Source organism: Neoarius graeffei, chromosome 24, assembly GCF_027579695.1.
Source record: "Neoarius graeffei isolate fNeoGra1 chromosome 24, fNeoGra1.pri, whole genome shotgun sequence".
In the NCBI taxonomy this organism is placed as follows: Eukaryota; Metazoa; Chordata; class Actinopteri; order Siluriformes; family Ariidae; genus Neoarius; species Neoarius graeffei.
Window position 1 is genome coordinate 438,618 of NC_083592.1, and position 19,884 is coordinate 458,501.

The window sequence follows — 19,884 nt, forward strand, 5'->3', positions numbered from 1 at the left end:
CTAATTTTTTGAGATGCATATAAAAAAAACCTTAAGACAATGTGTACAATTGTACACAAAGTTCCATAGCATTTTTTCTTGTGTCTGAAGGGGAGATATACAGTGGGGCAAAAAAGTATTTAGTCAGTCACTAATTGTGCAAGTTCTCCCACTTAAAAAGATGAGAGAGGGCTGTAAATTTTCATCATAGGTACACTTCAACTATGAGAGACAAAATGAGAAAAAAAAAATCCAGAAAATCACATTGTCTGATTTTTAAAGAATTTATTTGCAAATTATGGTGGAAAATAAGTATTTGGTCAATAACAAAAGCTCATCTCAATTAGGGTTGGGCGGTATCCAAATTTTGATACCTTTAAACTGTCTCTGTGTTTTCCCGGGGTATACGGTATTACCGAGAAAAAAATATTTTGTTTCGGCCTACTGTGTAACGTGCGCCTATGCCTCAAATGTACTATTTAAAAGCAGCATAGCGAATTGTGTGCATTGTGGTATGGATTAAGCAGCAAAGCGAATTTTGTGCATTGATGAATGGATTAGGAGATATTTCAAAGCATCACGCAACTCTTCCTTCATCTTGAAAATAGCATTCAACTGTCGTTTACACGTCTGCGTTGAAACGCCATTTGCAGCACTATTTCACCTACTCCATCAAAAAAAAGGACACGATGAGCAGGATCATACCCTTTCAAGCATGGGAAATAAAAAAAAGAAAAAGAATCAACCAACACCCAAGTCCGTTTAGACTGCGCGATAAACCATATTCTTCAGCGCAAATGAGGCGAACCTAATTCAAATGCGTGATAGCTGCACAAGGCAAAATCATATGGGCCCACGTCATGCCATGGCGGGGAAATTAATAATCAAATGGCCTTACCTTGCTTAAAACGTAGTCTTGATCACATAACTCCTTACAATTATTCCACTTAAATCCATACGGTTTAACACACCCAACAAAGATAGCAAGCGCATTGCTAATTCCCACCAGAAACCTAACAGTTTACGCTACGATGTTTTCTTCCGTTTCTTCAGTAGATGACATTTCAAACGTTTATTACCCACATCCCAAATGTCATACGTTATATTATTTTACCTTGTTGTTACTCATGTAACCTACTCAAAACACAACTCATTGGAGAGATCTCGTGGAAGTGGAGTACCCCAGGCTATGGTGTGCCTTAGGGGACATATTAGATTTTTCGTTTGGTTTGAAACCAAAATACTGCCACACTGCCGATGTTGTATTTTTTTTTTTGCCACTAACTCGTTATCTTGACTTGCCATCTTTCAACCACGGTCTCAGTCTCTTTTTTTTTTTTTTTTTAGATAGGACAGTATAGAGAGACAGGAAATGAGCGGGGGAGAGAGAGAGACGGGATCGGGAAATAACCTCGGGTCGGAATCGAACCAGGGTCCCCGGATTTATGGTACGGTGCCTTAGCCATCTGAGCCATGACACCCTCGGTCTCAGTCTCTTGCGAAGCTTTCTGTCAGACTCCAAATGTCACGCAGGGTTGCCATGGTAACGACATAAACAACCCTGCATGCGATGAGAACTTCTTTAGGAAATTGATAGAATTAGTGAAAATACGATCACACAGTTATTCGGGATGATCTTCAATTTATTATTTTATATTATGACCTCATGTACTCCATATTTATTTAGATATTATATATTTTTTTTAAAATGACGGTAATGAGACCGATACCGTTGGTGCTTTTGGATACCTCGGGATACCTTCTTACCGTAATACCGCCCAACCCTAATCTCAATACTTCGTTATATACCCTTTGTTGGCAATGACAGAGGTCAAACGTTTTTTGTAAGTCTTCACAAGGTTTTCACACACTGTTGCTGGTATTTTGGCCCATTCCTCCATGCAGATCTCCTCTAGAGCAGTGATGTTTTGGGGCTGTCGCTGGGCAACACGGACTTTCAACTCCCTCCAAAGATTTTCTATGGGGTTGAGATCTGGAGACTGGCTAGGCCACTCCAGGACCTTGAAATGCTTCTTACGAAGCCACTCCTTCGTTGCCCGGGCGGTGTGTTTGGGATCATTGTCATGCTGAAAGACCCAGCCATGCTTCATCTTCAATGCCCTTGCTGATGGAAGGAGGTTTTCACTCAAAATCTCACGATACATGGCCCCATTCATTCTTTCCTTTACACGGATCAGTCGTCCTGGTCCCTTTGCAGAAAAACAGCCCCAAAGCATGATGTTTCCACCCCCATGCTTCACAGTAGGTATGGTGTTCTTTGGATGCAACTCAGCATTCTTTCTCCTCCAAACACAAGTTGAGTTTTTACCAAAAAGTTCTATTTTGGTTTCATCGGACCATATGACATTCTCCCAATCCTCTTCTGGATCATCCAAATGCTCTCTAGCAAACTTCAGGTGGGCCTGGACATGTACTGGCTTAAGCAGGGGGACACGTCTGGCACTGCAGGATTTGAGTCCCTGGCAGCGTAGTGTGTTACTGATGGTAGCCTTTGTTACTTTGGTCCCAGCTCTCTGCAGGTCATTCACTAGGTCTCCCCGTGTGGTTCTGGGATTTTTGCTCACCGTTCTTGTGATCATTTTGACCCCACGGGGTGAGATCTTGCGTGGAGCCCCAGATCGAGGGAGATTATCAGTGGTCTTGTATGTCTTCCATTTTCTAATAATTGTTCCCACAGTTGATTTCTTCACACCAAGCTGCTTACCTATTGCAGATTCAGTCTTCCCAGCCTGGTGCAGGTCTACAATTTTGTTTCTGGTGTCCTTTGACAGCTCTTTGGTCTTGGCCATAGTGGAGTTTGGAGTGTGACTGAGGTTGTGGACAGGTGTCTTTTATACTGATAACGAGTTCAAACAGGTGCCATTAATACAGGTAACGAGTGGAGGACAGAGGAGCCTCTTAAAGAAGTTACAGGTCTGTGAGAGCCAGAAATCTTGCTTGTTTGTAGGTGACCAAATACTTATTTTACCGAGGAATTTACCAATTAATTCATTAAAAATCCTACAATGTGATTTCCTGGATTCTTTCCCCCCATTCTGTCTCTCATAGTTGAAGTGTACCTATGATGAAAATTACAGGCCTCTCTCATCTTTTTAAGTGAGAGAACTGGAACAATTGGTGACTGACTAAATACTTTTTTGCCCCACTGTATATCTATCCATCCATTATCTGTAGCCGCTTTATCCTGTCCTACAGGGTTGCAGGCGAGCCGGATCCTATCCCAGCTGACTCTGGGTGAGAGGCAGGTTCACCCTGGACAAGTCACCAGGTCATCGCAGGGCTGACACTCACACTCACACCTACGGTCAATTTAGAGCCACCAATTATCCTAACCTGCATGTCTTGGACTGTGGGGGAAACCGGAGCACCCGGAGGAAACCCACGCAGACACGGGGAGAAGATGCAAACTCCACACAGAAAGGCCCTTGCCGGCCACTGGGCTCAAACCCAGAACCTTCTTGCTGTGAGATGACGTACCACCATACCGCCCGGGAGATATAGCTCATCTCATCATCTCTAGCCGCTTTATCCTGTTCTACAGGGTCACAGGCGAGCTGGATCCTATCCCAGCTGACTACGGGCGAAAGGCGGGGTACACCCTGGACAAGTCGCCAGGTCATCACAGGGCTGACACAGACACAGACAACCATTCACACTCACATTCACACCTACGCTCAATTTAGAGTCACCAGTTAACCTAACCTGCATGTCTTTGGACTGTGGGGGAAACCGGAGCACCCGGAGGAAACCCACGCGGACACGGGGAGAACATGCAAACTCCACACAGAAAGGCCCTCGCCAGCCACGGGGCTCGAACCCGGACCTTCTTGCTGTGAGGCAACAGCGCTAACCACTACACCACCGTGCTGCCCCGGGAGATATATATATATATATCAAATTTATAATCCCCTTTGTGGGTAAAGATGTATTGGTGGTGAAGGAGTTTGTGTATTTCAGTGAACCTCAAGGTTCTCTCACTAATGCTCCCATGAGGGCTCTTCTGATTAACAGATAAGGAAAGAGGTTACAGAAAGAGCGACTCTAAAGACCCTTGTGAAAGGTATACAATGGGTGAAGTACACCTGCCTGGATTAGTCTTACTGGAACCACCCGGCCCAGCCTGTGGGTGGCATCTGCAGGAGAGGCCATGCGGTACCAGTCAAAAGTTTGTACACCCCAACTCATTCATAGGTTTTTCTGCATTGTGACTATTCTCTACATCGTAGAACAATACTGAAGACATCAAAACTATGAAATAACATCTGGAACATATATGGAATTATGTGGGGAACAAAATAATAATATTTGATATTTTAGATTACAGGCATTTAGCAAATGTGTCTATCCAGAGTGACGTACAACCCAAAGCAAGTGGGGGTTAGGGTACTTCAGCCATTTCTGCTGGTTCAGGGAATTGAACCGGTGACCTTTTGGTCCCAAAGCTGCTTCTATCACCTTTAGGCCATAGATTTCAGATTCTTTAGCGTATCCAGTGTTTCCCTTGATAACACGTCGCACATTACTGGCATTATCTTAACCAGCTTCATGAGGTAGTCACCTGGCATGCTTTTCAATTAACAGGTGTACCTCGTCAAAAGGTAATTAGTGGAAGCATTTTATTTCAAATGCATCAAGAAGGTAAATAGTAAATAATAAAAATACAGTAAATAGCCCTATTCCACAACTATACGTCTGTCTTATTTATGCTGCACCTCCAAGACTGAAGTCAGGGTTCTGTCCATAACAGAGTGGGACGCTCCTGTCAGGTGTGGCATTAGACCTCACCCTTTGTAGAGGAGATTAAATATCTCTGGATCTTATGAACAGGTGACAAATAAGAGTGTGTATTGCTGACAAACGGATTGGGTCAGCAGCAGTTCAACTTCACACTTTAATTTCTTCCGGATCCAGAGCCCAGGACATCCTGAAAATGTTGGTCTGGGGTTTGCATCACCTGAACCCATCGTGCAGTCCACATCAGCTGTGGAAACTAACATTGTTTGGGGCCAAGGAATCGGATTGGTTCAACTGACTGTGTTAATTCCTGCTTTAAGTTTAGTGATTGGGGGGCCAGGGCTGTTAGGGTCAGTGGAGGAGACAGAACACCTTAATGATATAAATTCAGACTTTAACAGGATGAGATCTAATTATTATTTCAGCTGTGTGATGAGAACATTGCAAAAAATAAAAATGCACGTCTTGTGCAGGCCTGCTCTGCACAGCAAAAAATCTTCTAATTCACGAACAGCTTCTTGTTTGCAGTTATTCCTGCACAATGACATGCAATGCATCCAAAAAGAATTGTTCTTCGACACTTGAATGTTGGCAGCAAAGAAAAATAACTTTTTGAAAAAAGTCACAAACAGATAATTTGTTTGTTTGTAAATGATCTGGTTCCTACCAATTTGCAAACCTGCATGTACAAAAGTACAGCCCCGATTCCAAAAAAGTTGGGACAAAAGTACAAATTGTAAATAAAAACGGAATGCAGTAATTTACAAATCTCAAAAACTGATATTGTATTCACAATAGAACATAGACAACATATCAAATGTCGAAAGTGAGACATTTTGAAATTTCATGACAGCAACACATCTCAAAAAAGTTGGGACAGGGGCAATAAGAGGCTGGAAAAGTTAAAGGTACAAAAAAGGAACAGCTGGAGGACCAAATTGCAACTCATTAGGTCAATTGGCAATAGGTCATTAACATGACTGGGTATAAAAAGAGCATCTTGGAGTGGCAGCGGCTCTCAGAAGTAAAGATGGGAAGAGGATCACCAATCCCCCTAATTCTGCGCCGACAAATAGTGGAGCAATATCAGAAAGGAGTTCGACAGTGTAAAATTGCAAAGAGTTTGAACATATCATCATCTACAGTGCATAATATCATCAAAAGATTCAGAGAATCTGGAAGAATCTCTGTGCGTAAGGGTCAAGGCCGGAAAACCATACTGGGTGTCCGTGATCTTCGGGCCCTTAGACGGCACTGCATCACATACAGGCATGCTTCTGTATTGGAAATCACAAAATGGGCTCAAGAATATTTCCAGAGAACATTATCTGTGAACACAATTCACCGTGCCATCCGCCGTTGCCAGCTAAAACTCTATAGTTCAAAGAAGAAGCCGTATCTAAACACGATCCAGAAGCGCAGACGTCTTCTCTGGGCCAAGGCTCATTTAAAATGGACTGTGGCAAAGTGGAAAACTGTTCTGTGGTCAGACGAATCAAAATTTGAAGTTCTTTATGGAAATCAGGGACGCCGTGTCATTCGGACTAAAGAGGAGAAGGACGACCCGAGTTGTTATCAGCGCTCAGTTCAGAAGCCTGCATCTCTGATGGTATGGGGTTGCATTAGTGCGTGTGGCATGGGCAGCTTACACATCTGGAAAGACACCATCAATGCTGAAAGGTATATCCAGGTTCTAGAGCAACATATGCTCCCATCCAGACGATGTCTCTTTCAGGGAAGACCTTGCATTTTCCAACATGACAATGCCAAACCACATACTGCATCAATTACAGCATCATGGCTGCGTAGAAGAAGGGTCCGGGTACTGAACTGGCCAGCCTGCAGTCCAGATCTTTCACCCATAGAAAACATTTGGCGCATCATAAAACGGAAGATACGACAAAAAAGACCTAAGACAGTTGAGCAACTAGAATCCTACATTAGACAAGAATGGGTTAACATTCCTCTCCCTAAACTTGAGCAACTTGTCTCCTCAGTCCCCAGACGTTTACAGACTGTTGTAAAGAGAAAAGGGGATGTCTCACAGTGGGAAACATGGCCTTGTCCCAACTTTTTTGAGATGTGTTGTTGTCATGAAATTTAAAATCACCTAATTTTTCTCTTTAAATGATACATTTTCTCAGTTTAAACATTTGATGTGTCATCTATGTTCTATTCTGAATAAAATATGGAATTTTGAAACTTCCACATCATTGCATTCCGTTTTTATTTACAATTTGTACTTTGTCCCAACTTTTTTAGAATCGGGGTTGTAACATATGGAACTGTGGAATCAATCCATGGTTCAGAAAATAATTTCTGTGGAAAGGCAAATCTGTGATGAGCCCAGAATCAGCCCTGCGTGTGGACTGAAACATCAAGTCAGGAGCGAAAACATTCCAACCACTGTTCAGGTCTGTGTTGGTGAAAAAAAAAAAAAAAAGATCAGTTTCACTCTCTGATTCGTAAACAATCTACATTCCCATCCTCACCTACTGTCACTGCGGGAAGTGACCAAAAGAATAAGGTCATAAATACAAGTAAGGGAAATGAGGTTCCTCAGCAGGGCTGTTCAGTTTACACTCTGTAATAAAGACAGGAGCTCAACAATCCAGGAGAACTGCAGAGTAGAACTGCTCCTCCATATCAACAGGAACCACCTGAGGTCTGAGCACCTTACAAGCACGCCCCCTGGTGGGCTCCAGATAAAGCAAAATGAAATAGATGAATGGAAAGAGTTGTTCTTCACCACTTGAATGTTGGTGTGCGCAAATACATACCTCTCCAGCCCCCAGAAATAGAACAGTGTGCTCAGTGATTGGTTTCCCCACCACACGCTGTGCCGCCAACAAACCCGCCAGAGCTACTGCTGCAGTGCCTACACACACACACACACACACACACGTCAGTAGACCAAGCTGTTGAATGTGTGAATCTGACACTGTGTGTATTAAAATGAGATTTTTAGACTTTACTGTCTCACTGTACGAGTCCCTCCTAAATCAACATATAGTCAGTCAGTCGCTCGCTCACACGTGCACACACACGCACCCCCCCCCCCAAAAAAAAGGTCCCCGTGATGCTCAGTAGTGTACATCCATTTGGCTCCTCTGTGCATGTGTGTGTACCCTGGATGTCGTCGTTGAAGGTGCAGTATCGGTGTCTGTACTTTTTCAGGAAGCGGAATGCGTTGTGGTTGCCAAAGTCCTCGAACTGTATGAGTGTGTCCTGACCATACTTCTCCACCACCGCCTCCATAAACTCATCGATCAGATCATCATACTGCTGTGAGCGCTCACGCCGCCGGTACAGCCCCATGTAGAACGGGTCCTTTAGCAACTTCTACACACACACACACACACACACACACACACACACACACTCAGAAACCAGCCAGAACAGTCAGAAGATTCAGGCCATAATACTGCGGTACTGGTCAGTGGTGGCCCAGTGGTTAAGGCTCTGGGTTACTCCCTGATCCATCCTGATGCCCTACTTCTGGCTGAGATTCTCATCACTTCGCTCCTGTGGAGGATGGCCCCATATAGACAGACTAAAGATGCACCTGCAGGGCTTGACAGTAACTTTTTAATCCACTTCTCCAGTCAGACAAGCAGTGAGATTTTACACTCGTCCTGACCAGAACCTTTTTATTCCTATGTATTTACTAGCTCAATGAAAGGAAAGTGATTAACAGAGTTTATCAAAAAGCAGGTATAGTTATGATTAATCATTATGCTTTCATGATTTTTAATTTTTCAATAAAACTCAAAAACTAACAATAAATAAACTATCCAAAGCTCCTCTATGGTGCATGTGTTCTAACCCATTACTTGATCTGCAGTTTTAAGAGTTAGACTCACCCAAATTCAAAGCTTCTGGAGGAAATAAAGTTAAATCTTGATTAAGTCCAGTAAAACCTTAAGTATAAATTAACTTAAAGAAATAAAACCAAAAGAAAATGAGTTGGATATGATAAGGGGGACAGAATCAAGCTGTGAATGAAAACAAACCATAAGTGAGTTCAGCACTGTCGTAAAATTCCCCCGAAATATTTTACCACATTTGTGATGGTTAATCTGAACCATACAAAAGAAAAATACAAATGAACATCAGAATGAAATGAAGATTCACCACAGATATTTATTTTATTGAGGTGTTTGATCGCCATTTCTCCAAGTTCAATGAATTCAGAGTCTAATAATCTATAATTAGATATTACGCCGTGGTTATTTTTTTACACACACACACACACCCCGCACTCGGCTTCCCTGGAATTTGATAAACAATAACACAGCCGGATCACTGAGGGGACTGAACTAGTTTTATTGGAACTTTATTGTAGTAACTCTTGAATAATTACTATAGAAATGATTTTAACAATCCCTAAAAGATATAAAAGTATCAGGGATCATTACTGTATTGTCTGGGGCGGTTATATGCAACACTCTGTCGAGTAATTTTCTCTCATCTGTAAACCAAATTAGATCAGCCTTTATGGAGAAAATGCGACAAAATATGTAGACTATTAATACTATTTATGCAAACTGCTTATTACTGTTATTTAACTCATATTTCATATTCTACTGCAACTGTAAGCAAGTCTTCAAGGAGTTTGTCCTGATCATGTCGCCTTAGCAGCGTGCCAGCGAGTGTAAATAATCTGCACATGAACACATGACACTGTTAAACTCACCTCAACATGTCTTTTACAGTCATTTTCCCCGCCATGGGCAATGCTAAAGTCACTGTTACACACAGCACAGCATGCAACACCATCATTATTTTACGCCTATTAGGCAAGGGGACACTCTCGTGTAGTCTGAGGTGAAGTGTGTTTTGTATTTTGGTTTTTTGGGGCGCTCTGGCATGACGCTCCTGGATACACTGAACTGATGGACTCTTTGTCCGGGAGAGAAGACTTAAAGCCCGCCCACACACAACACCGACTGGTCTGCTTAAGACGACAGAGCAATCAGCACACATGCGCGCTTCTCTCTCTCTCCCTCCCGTTCGAGATTCCAGGATTTGGGAAAGTTGGGAAGAATTCAACTTGTCCTGTTGGACAAGCAGATGCAGATTTGACTTGTCCAGACCAAAAACAATTACTTGTCCTGGACAGTCGGGCAACCGTTAATGTCGAGCCCTGACTTGGAAGATGGCTCTGGGCACTTACAGTTTTGCTCTGATGGTTTAGAACTCCCATCCCCATGATAACTTTAGGACTGCAGTTGTCATGAACAGTTTTACACTCAAGTCTCCATCAATGAACAGATGATAACTTCAGATGAGGGTGGGTTCCCTTTAGAGTCTGGTTCCTCTCAGTGTTTCTTCCTCATGTCGTCTGAGGGAGTTTTTCCTCACCACAGTCACCTCAGGCTTCATCATCAGGGATAAATTTATTCATTCATATATTTAACATCTTTATTTTTTTTGTAAAGCTGCTTTGTGACAATGTCTCCTGTTAAAAATGTGAGACAAATGAACTGACCTGACTTTCAGCTTAACAGCTCTACAGAAAACCCTCAGCCACAAACATGATTCACTTTGTACAGTCAGGTCCATTCAAAACCAAATCACTCTCTCATAGACACCGAACCGCACTGGAAGCAGAGATCACCTCACTCAGATGGTCTCAGATGAGTTACTGTGATCCACAGCCACGTGTGATTATACTGTTCACCTGTACCAAGAAACTGCACCTATGCACGTAATGAAACGCAGTGTCTCATGGCCAAAGAGGCAGTGTGTGTGTGTATATATACACACCTCGTTGTCTGTTCCCACATCAATACACACAGGCAGGCAGCTTTCTGGTCTGATTCCAGCACAGGCAGTGTACAGACACAGCTTCCCTACAGGAATACCCATCCCATACACACCCAGGTCACCCAGTCCCAAAATCCTCTCACCGTCCGTCACCACCACGGCCTGCACACACACACACACACACACACTTCAGTTAAGAATACGCAGCCTGTCCAGTGGTCAGGTTAAGAAGGGAGCGGTGGCAGCAGGTCAGCAGGTAAATGTGTCAATGGTGTGTGTGTGTGTGCGCGCGCGCACACAAGTACCTTCACGTTAGTTTCTGGCCAGTTGTCCAGGATGGAACGGATGTGTCCCTGATCCATAATGGAGATAAATAGGCCTCTAGACACACACACATACACCACTAGCTAAAGAAGGTGAACTTTGCAGAGTTGTGTTGAATATGTTGACTGTATAGTGTGTGTATATATAGTAATGTACTTGGGTCTGCGGAAGATGTGTCCATACTGGGTGCAGGCCAGACCCACAGTGGGCGTGTACACGATGGGCATCAGAGCCTCGATGTCTTCCATTAACACTCGATAGAACAAACGCTCATTACGTTCCTGAATCCCCATCAGGTAGATATACCTACACACACACACACACACACACACACACACACACACACACACACACACACAAACACACACTTTTTATAGATTTATTTTTCCCCCCTCTGTGATGAAGTGTGATGAAGGTTGGATGAGTTTCCTGTACGTTAATGTTTAATGTTGTGGATTGTTGTCGTGTCACCGAAAACTGCAAAGAAGCGTAAACTCCTCTGTCTTGAAGATGTTGGACTGTTACAAAGCAGCGACACTGGAGACTCCTTCCATAAATACTACACAAACATCTCCTTACAGAAAAATTCACCCCGTCAATGATCATTAATGTGTTTATGTGGAGCCTGTGAATGAGCTGTTACTATAGAAACACTAAGGTATCCGAACGAGAGACCTGTGCAGGTGTGAGCTCAGCCTTTGTCTGACTGGGAGAAAGAAGCTATAGTACATAAATGGAAAAATAACACGCTCAGAAATACATTAACACCAGGATTCGAACCAACGTCGCAAAATCTGTTCTTTTCCTGGACAGCACTCTAAACCGCTCGGGCATGGAGGATTATATCATGAATTGAGGTTCTGTAACATGGCACTTACATAGTCAGTATACAGTGACACCACCCCATGACTGTGGAATCGCTACCTGAGGCTAGCACACCAATTACATTCTTAAACTCACTCAAACTCAGTTAAACACACACACACACACACACACACACACACAGACAGGAGCCTCTACAGGCTTCGGCCTAAGGCTGAGCCCACGAGAGCATTTATATAAATGATTTACAGATGCACTACTGTCACAGATGCTCTTATAGAGAACAAATCATTGTGTGCTGTGAACACAGAGGAGGATTATGGGTAAGGGTTCAATGTACAGTACTTCTGCAGAGGGTCAGACATCTTCCTCAGATTCTTCTGAAAGCGCATGGCCTGCAGGTCCTGAGTCTCAATCTTCGGGGGCAGCAGACCATGGAGTCCCAGAACCTGTCTCTCCTTCAGGGTGAAAGCCATGCCCTGAGGGAAAAAAAGTCCAAAAATTCTATGAATAAAACAGACATATTGTGCAGCATGTTAATATTCCGGTGTATTACACTGACATTAAGGAAATGCACTGCTTATTATCAAAAGGTGAGAGAAAACTGCTGTGATTTTATTTTGCAGAAATAGGTAGATTTTACGGCACTGTTTTTCAGGAATCTGTTATGTAGTCACAGTCCAAGTTTATAAGAGTCCTTACTAGAACTAGAAAATATGACCCCATCACCCCGTCTTATCCACACTGCATTGGCTCCCAATCAAATTTCGTATTGATTATAAAATACTACTATTGACCTTTAAAGCACTGAATGGTCTCGCACCACAGTACCTGAGTGAACTTCTGCTCCTCTAAGACCCGCCACACCTATTTAGATCAAAAGGTGCAGGCTATCTGCTGGTACCTTGTATAGTGAAGGCTACATCAGGGGGCGGAGCCTTTTCTTACAAAGCTCCACAGTTATGGAACAGCCTTCCAAGTAGTGTTCGGGAATCAGACACAGTCTCAGCGTTTAAGTCTCGGCTGAAAACACATCTGTTTAGTCAAGCCTTGTGTTAATGGTGTTTATGAGGTAAAGGTGTAGATCTGGAGGATCCTCAGACCGAGTGTTTTGGTAAACTGGGATGTATGGATGCTGTCAGTCCCCACTCGCTTGCTCACTCGAGTTTGTTGACGGTGTAGTGGCTGCTGCTTTATGTCCCGGGGCTCCCTCATGCCTGTGTTACCTTCTGGCTCTCCCCTTTTAGTTATGCTGTCATAGTTAGTTGCCGGAGTCCCTGCTTGTACTCACTATCCGTTTACGTCATTATGTTCCACCTGGGGGCGGGTATGACGTTGCATGTGAGTATTCACAGCCTTCTTCCAGGCAACCCGGTCAGTGGCCACTTCTGGGGACAGATGGAATGTCTTCAGGTCGTCAGCGACCACCTTGACCCACGTCTTCCTGGGTCTGCCTCTTCTCCTGGTGCCAGCGACCTCCATCTTCTCAATGGCTGATATTGGGCCAGATGCTCTTTTGGTGTGGCCAAACCACCGAAGCCGTCCACGGCGAAGTGCGGCTTCAAGGGGGACAATTTCAAGTTTGTCCCAGATACTTGGGCTGGTTTCATCATTGGGGTTCAGGCCACACATCCACCTCAACATAGCCCGCTCATTCCTTTCAAGTCTTGACAGGTCAACCTTTTTAGGGGCCCAGCACTCACTTGCGTAGAGCAGGGCACCCCTGACACAGCTACCATAGACTCTACCCCTTGTTCTGAGCGATAAACTCTTGCATGTCAGCAAAGGGAGCAGCTCCCTGAACTTTCCCCAAGCAGCTCTTACTCTTGCTATTATGGCAGCTTCACAGCCACCACCAGCACAGATGGTATCGCCAAGATAGCGGAAGGAATCTACTACCTCAAGGTGTTGCTCGTTCACCATAACATAATCACACGGTCTGCCATCGATTGGGCGAGCTGTACCCCGACATCTGCTACATCTGAACAAGGGATCCGGTGTTAGTCTGCCAGATATGTTGCTGCATTTTTTATGGACCCAGTGGGAGCATCCGTTGCAAAAGATAGAATTACTTCCTACGCCCTTCCTGAGTCCTTCAGAGAGTTCAAGTTTGGACCAGACATCAGGATTTTTGTCTTACTCCTGTTTACACGTAAACCCTTGGACTCCAGACCAATTTTCCACAGGCGCAGTCTCTCTAGGAGTTCTTCCAGTGAGTCTGAGGAGAACACTAAGTCATCAGCATACAGAAGCTCCCAAGGGCAACCAGTACGAAATTCTCGTGAGAATATCGTACTCAGCGCAATATGTATACTGTTCCTACTTATTCAGGTGACATTGGGCATACCTAACAACCTGTGTTTTCTCTCTCTTTCTCCCCCCCAAATCTGTCCCTCTGAGTTGCATGTCAGTCCTGGGATCAAGATGCTGAACCCCTTCTGCTCCTCGGACCTGCCTGATTCATCCTGGTGCCCTGTGTCTGGTTGGAGTCTCATCGCGTCGTGCCTGGAGGACTCTCTGGACTCTTGCAGTGGTGCTTTTGTGGCTGGGGACTGCAGTTGACTTGCTGACTTTGGGACTACGGTTGTCATAAACGGTTTTGCGCTCAGGTTTCCATCAGTGGGGGGGTTTATAGAATCAACGAAGCTGACTTTATGTTAGGACTGTTAATGTTATAGTCATGTTGTCTGTTGTTGCCCGGATGGGGATGGGTTCCCTTTTGAGTCTGGTTCCTCTCGAGGTTTCTTCCTCATGTCATCTGATGGAGATTTTCCTTGCCACCGTCACCACAGGCTTGCTCGTTGGGGATAGATTAGGGATAAATTTCTCATATTTTACAACCCCGATTCCAAAAAAGTTGGGACAAAGTACAAATTGTAAATAAAAACGGAATGCAATGATGTGGAAGTTTCAAAATTCCATATTTTATTCAGAATAGAACATAGATGACATATCAAATGTTTAAACTGAGAAAATGTATCATTTAAAGAGAAAAATTAGGTGATTTTAAATTTCATGACAGCAACACATCTCAAAAAAGTTGGGACAAGGCCATGTTTCCCACTGTGAGACATCCCCTTTTCTCTTTACAACAGTCTGTAAACGTCTGGGGACTGAGGAGACAAGTTGCTCAAGTTTAGGGAGAGGAATGTTAACCCATTCTTGTCTAATGTAGGATTCTAGTTGCTCAACTGTCTTAGGTCTTTTTTGTCGTATCTTCCGTTTTATGATGCGCCAAATGTTTTCTATGGGTGAAAGATCTGGACTGCAGGCTGGCCAGTTCAGTACCCGGACCCTTCTTCTACGCAGCCATGATGCTGTAATTGATGCAGTATGTGGTTTGGCATTGTCATGCTGGAAAATGCAAGGTCTTCCCTGAAAGAGACGTCGTCTGGATGGGAGCATATGTTGCTCCAGAACCTAGATATACCTTTCAGCATTGATGGTGTCTTTCCAGATGTGTAAGCTGCCCATGCCACACGCACTAATGCAACCCCATACCATCAGAGATGCAGGCTTCTGAACTGAGCGCTGAGAACAACTCGGGTCGTCCTTCTCCTCTTTAGTCCGAATGACACGGCGTCCCTGATTTCCATAAAGAACTTCAAATTTTGATTCGTCTGACCACAGAACAGTTTTCCACTTTGCCACAGTCCATTTTAAATGAGCCTTGGCCCAGAGAAGACATCTGCGCTTCTGGATCATGTTTAGATACGGCTTCTTTGAACTATAGAGTTTTAGCTGGCAACGGCGGATGGCACGGTGAACTGTGTTCACAGATAACGTTCTCTGGAAATATTCCTGAGCCCATTTTGTGATTTCCAATACAGAAGCATGCCTGTATGTGATGCAGTGCCGTCTAAGGGCCTGAAGATCACGGGCACCCGGTATGGTTTTCCGGCCTTGACCCTTACGCACAGAGATTCTTCCAGATTCTCTGAATCTTTTGATGATATTATGCACTGTAGATGATATGTTCAAACTCTTTGCAATTTTACACTGTCGAACTCCTTTCTGATATTGCTCCACTATTTGTCAGTGCAGAATTAGGGGGATTGGTGATCCTCTTCCCATCTTTACTTCTGAGAGCCGCTGCCACTCCAAGATGCTCTTTTAATACCCAGTCATGTTCATGACCTATTGCCAATTGACCTAATGAGTTGCAATTTGGTCCTCCAGCTGTTCCTTTTTTGTACCTTTAACTTTTCCAGCCTCTTATTGCCCCTGTCCCAACTTTTTTGAGATGTGTTGCTGTCATGAAATTTCAAATGAGCCAATATTTGGCATGAAATTTCAAAATGTCTCACTTTCGACATTTGATATGTTGTCTATGTTCTATTGTGAATACAATATCCGTTTTTGAGATTTGTAAATTATTGCATTCCGTTTTTATTTACAATTTGTACTTTATCCCAACTTTTTTGGAATCGGGGTTGTAAGTCGTTCAAATTCTCTAAAGCTGCTTTGCGACAATGTTTATTGTTAAAAGCACTATACAAATAAACTTGACTTGACTATTTTACTGTTCCTCCACGTGAATCCTGTCACCGTGTGAGATTCAACACTCAAACATGGATTTGCAACTGAATTTTCATATACGTTTTAAGATGTAATTCAAGTTCAGTTATGATATAGAGGATATTACATGGAGGTGTGGAGATGTGAAGTTTATCTTCGAGTAGTGAATGTATATATACTGAGTGAGTGAAGCGAATGGGTGAAAATATTTTCAACACGAGAAGATAAACTTCATATTTTTTCGAGCCAACGTGTGATTTTCTTTTTATTAAATTGACGCATTCACAAACAAAAAGTCCCCACATTTATCAAAATTCATCGATTTCCTCACGAATGACAAATAGAGATTTATGTCATGGATGGAGCGCGTATGAAAAATATACGAGTGGCGTATTTCCCAGTAAAACATTCGTGTCCATTATATATGAGTGATTCCAAGCTTATGGGTACTGAAATGGGGACATGAACTTATTTTTAAAAATTCACCTAAAACCATTTCTTTTTTTACCATCAGGTCACAAAACATGTAATCTTTAATGAATGATATGTTAAAAGATAACTTTAATTTTCTGAGATGTAATAAAAACATTTATATGCCAAAGTCAGAACGTAACAGAAGTGTTGTGGACATATATATTCTCAATTTTAACAATGTAGAATTACTTTTTGAAACATAGGAAGGTGATGTTTTAGCAAATATAATTAATAAACATGTGTAGTAGAATAAACATACACATTCTTTCAATAAGATTAACATGGTATATAGCTAGATTGTAATTAATTTGTAACAGACGCGAGATGGACAATCGTAACAGAAGTAATGTAACAGACATCATTTTGGAACTCATAGGCTTGACTTTGGCATATAAATGTTTTTATTACATCTCAGAAAATTAAAGTTATCTTTTAACATATCATTCATTAAAGATTACATGTTTTGTGACCTGATGGCAAAAAAAGAAATGGTTTTAGGTGAATAAGTTCATGTCCCCATTTCAGTACCCATAAGCATGGAATCACCTATATATATATATCATATATATATATCAATCAACCCGGCAGCAGTTCCAGCAACATGGCAGTCAACCCGGCGGCAGTTCTGGCTCAAGACTGCAACGGTGGAGTAGGCAGGCCCACTGGGAGTGAAGGACCCCTAGTTCTTGTCAGAACATTCTTCTAGGAGAGGGAAACTCAGAAAACCTGAGGTTCAGTTGGTTGCTGGTCATCTCAACCTCCGTTGTGCCACTGATGTTAAACTGACTGCACTTCAAAGCGGTCCAACACATGGCAATGGCGTGATTCAGCAGCACCTCAAGCGATTAAGCAGTCCTCTTTAGGGATAGCCTGCTCACCTGCTGGTCAGGAGAGGACCTAGAAAAGGTGGTCCTAAAAAAGCTTGCCCCATTTTAAACCGATCAGCAACCCACGGCTGGCTGGCTGTTCACTGTGCGGGTGAAATACAAGCAATGAACAAACCACCGAGTTAAATCATGGACTACTACAAAAACGGAATCGATTAAATCTACGGATAGCATGTTGGAATGTACGTACCCCGTTGAACTTACCGGGATCTTATCATCCTGAGCGTCGCACTGCACTTATATGTAGGGAATTTGCTCGATATGATTTAGACATAGTTGCACCCTCAAACAAGATTCTCTGATGATGGCCAAATATTTGAACCAGAGTCAGGCTATACCATCTTCTACAAAGGCCGGCTGGCTAATTCGCGCTGGGAATCTGTGTGGGGTTCACTGTAAAGACGCATCTAGTGGCAAATCTTGCGGACCTTCCATATGGTTTCTCCGACCGCATAATGACTCTGAGGTTGCAAGTTAAGTCGCAACAATTCATGAAAGTAGTCAGTGTATACGCACCGACTCTAGTTAGTCCCCAGGATGAAATAAACACTTTTTACGACGATCCGAGAACAGTTCTGAGAAACGTTGATAAGAATGACAAACTTGTACTTCTGGGGGACTTTAATGCCCATGTTGGACATGACCATGAACTTTGGAGTAGCATAGGTAGACATGGAATGGGAACATGTAATGCAAATGGCCTACTCTTGTTGCAGCTTTGCTAGGAGTTAGATCTAGTGATAACCAATACTTGGTTCAGGCAGAAAGACAAATATAAAGCTACTTGGAAACATTCTCGTTCAGGTCACTGGCACATTCTCGACTACATAACTGTTCGCAGAAAAGACATACGTGATGTAACATTTACTCGATGCATGTGAGGGGCCGAATGCTGGACAGACAACAGACTCGTGCGTGCCTGTATGGCTATCACAATCTGTAAGATCCAAAGGCGTCGTTGTGCAAAGTCACTAAAGCGCATCAACAAAACCAAACTAAAAGATCCCTGGGAAGCTCAAAAGAAGCAGTGCGATCAATTAACCCAAACAAGGATGACGTATGTGCGAGTTTTAGTAAACAGCTCTATGATGCCGGTTCCTCAGTGTTAGGATTTGTTAAAAGGAAACAAGAGGACTGGCTCCAAGAAAACACTGGGTTAGCATCAAGGTTACTTGAAGAAAAGAAAGTGGCATATGACAAGCTTGTGTCTCGTCATGCTCCAGGGTGTGAACGGGAGAAGCTTGAGAAGGATTTTAAGGAATGCAAGGCCAAGGTCCAACGAGAGCTGAGAACAGCGAAGGATACATGGTGGTGGGATAAAGCTTGTGAAATACATGCATTTGCTGACAAACAGGACTCAAAGTCTTTGTACCATCAACTGCATGCAGTCTATGGCCCACCATCAGTGTTTGCACCTCTTTGTGCGAAGACTGGAAAAGTGCTGCTGTGTAAGCCAGATGAAAATCAAGGTGAGATGGAGACAGCACTTCAATGATGTCTTAAACCACGAGTCTATAGTCAATCCTGCTGTCGTTGAGAAACTTGCACAAGCATCCATCACCCACTAGCTTGATGATCCACCCACGAATGATGAAATAATGGCCGCTGTAAAGTTGATGAATTCTGGAAAAGCACCTGGGAATGATGAAATACCTGCTGAACTACTTCAGCAAGGAGGCAATGCAATCTCTAGTCATTTGTATACAATATTTCACGATGTATGGGCGAGAGGTGCAACTCCACAGCTATGGAGAGATGCTATTCTCGTTTTAATTTATAAGAAGGGACCCAAAGACGTATGTGACCACTATCGTGGGATCTCTCTACTATCAGTTGTCGGAAAAGTGTTTGCCTGGGTACTGCTTCATCGGTTGCTGGATCATGTTGCGCCAAACATTCTGCCTGAGTCACAATGTGGCTTCAGGCCGAATCGAGGAACAACTGACATGATCTTCACAGCCCAACAGGTTCAAGAGAAGTGTAGAGAACAACAACTTGATTTATATCAGTGTTTCATAGACCTCACGAAGGCTTTTGACACTGTGCAGAGGCCAACTCTTTGGGGTATTCTTCTTAAGCTTGGGTGTCCAGAGAAGTTCACAGGGCTCATTCAGTCTCATGACAATATAAAAGCATGGGTCTGTGTCAATGGTGAGCTCCTAGAACATATCCCAGTTGAATCTTGAGTGAAACAAGGTGATATTCTGGCACCTACGCTATTTGCTATCTTTTTTGCCATCGTTATTATGCAGGCTTTTTCACAAAGTGATGCTGGCATATACATCCGATATCGCACAACAGGAAGGCTTTTCAACATCCGTCGATTCGGTGCTGTAACCAAGACGTCTGTGGCTCT

At 43.2% G+C, this 19,884-nt stretch overlaps 1 protein-coding gene across 1 annotated transcript in view; it reads right to left on the reverse strand.

Moving 5' to 3' along the window:
- Positions 1–19,884, reverse strand: part of me2 (malic enzyme 2, NAD(+)-dependent, mitochondrial) — a 55,256-nt gene that overhangs the window by 11,342 nt on the left and 24,030 nt on the right. The window contains exons 3-8 of the mRNA XM_060907642.1: positions 11,995–12,128; positions 10,984–11,133; positions 10,809–10,884; positions 10,504–10,665; positions 7,863–8,076; positions 7,515–7,612 (exon numbers count right to left, since the gene is read on the reverse strand). Of these exons, the coding sequence (XP_060763625.1) occupies positions 7,515–7,612; positions 7,863–8,076; positions 10,504–10,665; positions 10,809–10,884; positions 10,984–11,133; positions 11,995–12,128 (834 nt within the window). The remainder of the gene's footprint in view (positions 1–7,514; positions 7,613–7,862; positions 8,077–10,503; positions 10,666–10,808; positions 10,885–10,983; positions 11,134–11,994; positions 12,129–19,884) is intronic.